Source organism: Phyllostomus hastatus, unplaced genomic scaffold (genome assembly GCF_019186645.2).
Source record: "Phyllostomus hastatus isolate PE091 unplaced genomic scaffold, TTU_PhHast_1.1 phas_contig_195, whole genome shotgun sequence".
Classification (NCBI taxonomy): Eukaryota; Metazoa; Chordata; class Mammalia; order Chiroptera; family Phyllostomidae; genus Phyllostomus; species Phyllostomus hastatus.
The window spans coordinates 3074550-3081391 of record NW_025333706.1 but is presented as its reverse complement, the minus strand read 5'-3'; the positions used below and the strand labels follow the sequence as shown (position 1 = coordinate 3081391).

The 6842-nt window shown below is 38.9% G+C and overlaps 1 protein-coding gene across 3 annotated transcripts in view; it reads left to right on the top strand.

The window, feature by feature from the left end:
• The first annotated feature begins 1710 nt into the window (after positions 1-1710).
• AUH (AU RNA binding methylglutaconyl-CoA hydratase) overlaps positions 1711-6842 on the top strand; it is a 188773-nt gene continuing 183641 nt past the window's right edge. The window contains exon 1 of one of the 3 annotated variants that reach the window (XM_045833854.1): positions 1711-2034. In XM_045833854.1, coding sequence (XP_045689810.1) covers positions 1779-2034 — 256 coding nt within the window. In that variant the 5' untranslated portion in view covers positions 1711-1778. The remainder of the gene's footprint in view (positions 2035-6842) is intronic. The other 2 variants (XM_045833853.1, XM_045833852.1) reach the window with 2 other exon arrangements.

The following is a 6842-nucleotide window of genomic DNA, read 5'->3' as shown; positions in this document are numbered from 1 at the left end:
TTCCTGGTGCTTAATGCTTTACATACTCATCTCATGAACCCTGTAACATGGGCATACTTTTTCCCATTTTACAGATCAAGAAATTGAAGTTAAAGAAACTTTGAAGTGACACACATTTTATACTAGCTATTTTGTGAATGAAGAAATGGAAGTATGGAGTATTTAAATAATTTATAGATGTCTCAAAGTGAACATTATGAAGGTGGGATCCAAAGCCATGCCCATCTGCCCTGATGTTTAGTAATTCTCTAATGTCGTTATTGCTGACAGGTTATAATGGTCATGGTGATGTTTGTTATTTACATTAAATTTTAACAATCAATTTTCTTCATACCCAGGAATATCTTCATGACCACTTTCAACAAGGACCAGAGTTACAACTGTTAGGGAAGGCGCTAGTGTTTCTATGTTGCATTTTCCTATCAGGCTCTGTGCCCATCAAAACCATAGGCCATCCTTATTCTGATTTCTAATATAACCCAAACAATCAATGATTATTGTTTTGTGTTGTCCTCATCAATGGCAAGTATTTTCTGAGGTTATATCATTTTAAATAGCACTGTCAGGTGTTCTGTAACTCCTTTATTTGAATTTACAATCTATGAATGAGCCAACATAAAGATATCAAAACATTTAGCAACTAAAACAAATGAATAGCAATTCAATAATTGTAATAATCACAATAGTTGAGCTATAAATAAAATTCTGTTTCTTAGCAGTTAAAATGAACATGATTATTAGAAAAGGTAAAAGATACAAGAGGAAGCAAAGTTTCCCCTTGTCCAAACTACAAGAGAAATTTCACAAGTGCTATTTTCACAAAAGATAAAGTACTGTCAACAACATTCCCATAGCAGATGCTGTACATCTAAAACTAACACAAAGTAATACTGAATGTAAATTGTAATTGAAAAATAAAATTAGAAAAACAAAACAAAAATGTAGTCAATGTGCAATAGCAGAGATTTGTGTGGCGGTGGGAATATGGTCAAAGCAGCACATTTTTCAAACAATATTCCTAAACATCTTTTCTCTGTAGAGATTTGAGAAAAGCTAGGTAGGAGAAAATTCTAAGCAAGGGACTTTGATGAGCACCTACTATGTGATCCTCTGTGTTTCTGGTTGAGGAAGGAGCCATCTGTTCTAAATCCCACTCAACACCTCATTTGGCCGAGTCCCTTTTGTTAACACCATGATGCCTTACTGGGACTCCGGAAGGGCCATCTCACCAGCTGGAATTGGTGGCTCAAGGACCCCTGTTGTTATTTGCTGTTCTCACTCCTTCCTGAAGTCCACAGAATAAGCATCACGTATGTTTACAGGCAGGTTTAACCGGTACCCCGTGGTTCTCCTGTGCGTGAGTAGTAAACCACGGTCCCACGCAGAGATGCTACACTGTCAGCCAAACCTGAGACATTTTAGTCCACCTTTCAAGCTAACACAGAACCCCAGGGAGTGCCGGGAGAAGACTGCCTGCGGGGATCTTTTATATATAACTATTCTACACCCTTGGAGAACTACTTTCCCCTTGTCCTCGCAGGACAAGCCATTAAAACTGTTATCAGGCTACGGGAAGACTGGGAAAGTGGAATCGGGAAAGCTCAGTCACTGGGTCTGGGCGTGGCGAGTCATTGAGGGGCGGGCTCTAGAGCACCGGCCGGGAAGCTTTTGAGACTAGGCCCAGCATTGCGGCTCAGGGCGGGGCCTGGGCGAGCCTCGCGGCGTGAGCGTGGTGAGGGCGGGGCAGCAGCCGCAGGCCCGGGCTGTAAACACACAACATGGCGGCGGCGGTGGCACCTGGGGCATTGGGCGCTTTGCAGGCCAGCCGCACCCGTTTGGCAGCGGCTTGCTGCGCGCCGCTCAGCTCTAGGTGGAGACTGCCTGGCTCCTTTACCGGCCCGCAGGTCGGCTGGGCGACCTGGGTCCGGGGCTGGATGCCTGCGGTTTGGGGGGCGACTCTGTGGCGGGGCTACAGCTCCGAGTTGAAGACGGAGGACGAGCTGAGAGTGCGGTACCTAGAAGAGGAGAACCGAGGTGAGAGCCGCGGCGCTGGCGGCCCCGGGTCCAAGGAAGGTGTTGCAAGGTCAAGTGTTGAGGCTGACGTCATTGGCCTCTGAGCGCCTGTGGTCGAGGTCCCTCTCTTGCCCTACCCTAACATAGATTGCACTAGATTAGCCCTTCCAATGCCTAAAGATCTATTGAATACTACAGTGCAGTTTACCTGTAAAAGTGGCCCCATTCAGCGCCGATGACAGAAATCAGTTTACGCCTCTCATCTCTAGACGAGCTAAGGTCAATAAATCCAGTGTGTGATATTTGCTTTTAGGTTTTGTTCTTGCTCTGTAACTCTTGCTTTCTGTGAACTCAGTGTTAGTGGGGAGTTTTAGAATCTCCGGTGAGAATGTCCTTTATTCTGAAGAATTTTAAATTTAAAGCTGTTCAACTGGAGTTTTTTCCTTTGTCCATTTTATCCTAGGAAGTTAGTTTGGGGTACTATTTCACTTCAGTGAACAATTTTGAGCACTTTTTCGTCTTCTGGTGACCGTACTCAAAGTGCTCAGCTCTTGAGACAATATTGTGCGTGATAGTGATCTTGCCCTTGAGGTGGGAGGAGAGGGATGCATTAGCAATACAATACAGCGGGAGGGAGGTCTGTGGAAGAAGGTATCTGGCATTCTAAGGGATTATAGTTGAAGCTATATTCCTTTCAATTGCCAGGTGGGGAAAACCTAAAGGGGTCATGAAAGGTGTAATAGCAGTTTGCCAGAGGACTAGTCATTTAATTTTGACTTACAGTTAATTGAGCATCTATAGTCTCTTAGGCAGAAGTGCAAAACCAGTTGTCATGATTGCTGTCTTTAAGCAGCTCCTAGAATAGTGAGGAAGATACTGGTGATTGTTAAGGCTGTGTTAATTCAAAGGTTTGGTGAGAACACAGGGCAGTCATACCCCCAAGGCCCATGTAATTGGTCATTTGGAGGAGATTGGAAGACTTGAGAGGTTAGGGTTTTGCCAGATGAAACAGGTTCCATGGCATTCCTTACTAGGCAATGGAATTGGATATTGGTGAAGGCTTTTAAAGCAACTCTTGTGTGCCTCAACTTTCTTGTGTATAAAATAGGAAAAATAATACCAACTTTGTATGGCTGCTGTAAAGACTAGATGGTAATGTAAATTGCCCACCAAATATCTGACGAATAGTGGGTGCTGTGGAGTATGATGGGTTATTTCATTTGTTATTTGTTTATTTCAGATAGAGACAAGGGTGGAATATGAACATGTGTTGTGTTTTGGGGAAATATCATAAGGAAAGGGTGTCATGATAGGCAGAATACTGAGAAATTTAGCTGGAAAGTAGATTGGCACTGGAGTGATTAGAGCTGTGAATGCCACTGACTTTTGGCTAAGCTTAGTCTCACTGGAATTTTAATTACATTAGATGTAGCAACAGTACATGAGACACAAAAGGATTGCAGGTACAGTTAGTAATATGCACCATGTTCTGTATTTTTTTTATCTCTATGATTTAATGAATTCCAATTGAAAATAAGTTTTCATAAAATATTTGGAAATTCCTTAAGTTAGGACCTAAAAGGATCAAAGAAAAGAAATTAGAACATATGATTTAATTAATTCAGATGTCTGTAGTTACCTGAAATAACCTGTAAAAGTCAGATATTAGAACATTATGGTTTCTTAAGAAAATTGACCCGGCCTCCTCTAGGAATAGGCAAGAATTGACAGCTCAGGCTTAGCTGAGTGCACTTTATTTTACTATCAAACCAGCAATAAGCAGTGCAAATTAAAACATGAGGACAAAGATATTGCAGTTGAAGGAGTCTCCCTGGTGCTTCTGCTTCTCATAGAGGCTAGTCCAAAATGTGGCTCTCTTAGGCAGTCTGCAAGGAATATTAGAATTCTGAAACTCTTCCCTGTCCCTGTAGGTGAAGGTGGGTGAATGCACAATACATCAACCCTCATCTGTTATCTGGGTCCCCTATTTGCAATTTGTTGTGGAGGCACAAGGTTATATGCCAGGTTTCTTTAGTGGTCATTTTTTGCATTGTTGTCCAACCTTACTTAATTCTGGTCAGCAGTCCTGGTCCTGGTTTACAATGGTCTCTCTTGGCGTTGGGCAACAGACTTTATAAGTTAACTGGGCATTCTTCATTTCTTTTTAACAGATTGATTCTTTTCCTGTGTTCTTCTCATGTTTTTAAATTATACTTTCATATATTTTATGGCATGTGAATTTTGTTCTTCAGTTTGTTCTTCACTCCTAGTGCTGGATTACCTTTTTTCAAGACCAAGAATCACTTCTCTGCTCATTTAAAAACCTCTGGCTTCCTGTTGCCTGAAGGTCCTCACAGCTGGCCTTTAGCTGCACTTAAGCTTTGTTATTTTGCTGTTTCGAATGCAGGTGAAATGACCTGTTCTTCCCCTTACCAACTTTCTCCCAGTCTGGCAAACTTCTGCTTATTCATTGTGACCCATTTCAAAGATCATCTTTGTGAACCATAGTGGACCAACTGCTGGCAGAAATAGAGCAAACAAGTACATGCATAATGCAAGTCATTCTTGATACCTGCCTCTTTCTCCTTGTTCACATGTAGATTTTCAAGTCTTCCTGAGTGTCTTTGAAATCTTTCCACTTTACTCTGTGTTCTTCTTTACATACCACTCTTATCCAAGGAAGACTATTAAAGAAATCTAGTAGCTGGTCTTCCTACACCTACTTGATTTTCTTTTTAACAGATTGATTCTTTTCCTGTGTTCTTCTCATGTTTTTAAATTATACTTTCATATATTTTATGGCATGTGAATTACATCTTGATCTTATTGAGATATAATTCACATGCCATAAAATTGAAAATGTACAGTTGTTTTTAATGTATTCACAGAGTTGCGAAACCTTCTCCAAAATCCAATTTTAGAACATTTTTATCAATGCAAAGAGAAACCCCATTCTTTTTAGCAGTGACTTGACTTTCCATTGTCACAGCCCTGCTGCCCCAAATTAGACCCACTTATCTACTTTCTGTCTCAATAGATTTGTCTACTCTGCTCATTTTATATAAAGAAATCATATGTAGTCTTTTGTGGCTTCTTTCACTTAGCATTATGTTTTCAGGGTTGATTCATTTTGTATGTATAGTACTTCATTACTTTCTATGGGTGAATAATATTTCATTGTATGGATATACTGCATTCTGTCTTTTATCATTGATGTAAATCTGGTTCGTCACTTTTTGGATATTGTGGACAGTGCTGTTTAGGATATTCATGTATATGTTTTTGTGAACATATGTTTTCATTAGGAGTGGAATTGCTGGATCATATGGTAATTCTGTAATTAACATTTTGAGGAACTACCAAACTTTTCCAAAGTGGCTACTACAATTTACATTCCCACCAATGAGGTGCGAGGGCTTCAATTTCTTCACATCCTGACCAGAACTTGTTATTGTTTGTGTTTGACAATATCCCTTGACAAGTAGCCATCCTGGTACTTGTCAAGGGATATTGTGGCTTGTGGCTTTGATTTGGATTTGCTTAATGGTTAATGATTTTGAGTATCTCTTCATGTGCTGATGTGTATATCTTTTGGCCATGTGTATATCTTTTTTAGAGAAATGTTTTCTCAAATCCTTTGCCGGTTTTAATTGCATTGTCTTTTGATTGTTGAAATGTAAGATTCTTTATATATTCTGGATGCAAATTCCTTATCAGATACTTGATTTGCAAATATTTTCTCCTATTTTGTGGGTTATCTTTTCCTTTATTAATGGTTTATTTTGATGAACCTTAGTTTTTTGATGTAGCTCAATTTATGTATTTGTTTCTTTTGTTGCTGTGCTTTTGGATCATACCTAAGAAACTCACTTAACCTAAGGTCACAATGATTTATACCTGTTTTCTTCTAGAGTTGTATGGTTTTAGCTATTATATTTGTTTCTTGATCCATTTTGAGTTAGTTTTTGTGTATAGTGTGAGGTAATTGGTTAACTTCATTCTTTTGCTTGTGCATATCCAGTATCCCGGCACTACTGATTGAAAAGACTGTTCTTTCACCACTGAATTGGTTTGGCACCCTTGTAGAAAATTAATTGACCGTAAATTACTGCTCAACCTTTTGGCTAAGATCAAGTGAAAATTAATTGACCATAAATAAGAGTTTATTTCTGGACTGTTAGTAGTCTCATTTATCTACATGTCTGTCTTTATGCCAGTGCCATACTGTTTGATTACTGTACCTTTGTAGTAAAATTTGATTTGGATACTGCAAGTTCTCTGACTTTTGTTCTTTTCTGTTTTTTTTTTTTTTTTCTATTCTAGACTCTTGTATGACCATGTGAATTATAGGATCAGCTTGTGAAATTCTGCAAGAAAGGAAACTGGGGTTTCAGTAAGGATTGTATTTAATAGGTACATCAATTTGGGCATTATTGCCATCTTAACAATGTAACTTTTCGTTGTCATAAACATGGAATACTTTTTTTGTTCAACAGTATTTTGTAGTTTTTAGGGTACAAAGCTTACACTTCATGTGTTAAATTTACTCTTATTTTCTTTGGATACTATTGTAAATGGAATTGTTTTCTTAGCTTCATTTTCAGATTGTTGATTCCTATTGTAATACAATTACTTTTGCATGTTTATCTTGTACTGCGCAACTTTGCTGAATTTGCTTATTTGTTCTCATTGGTTTTTAGCAGATATTCTTAATATTTACTATATACAGATCATGTTATCTGTAAATAGAGGTAATTTTACTTTGTTTCCAATCTGGCTTTCTTTTATTTCTTTTTCTTGTTTCATTTACCTGGTGGGAGCCTCTGTTA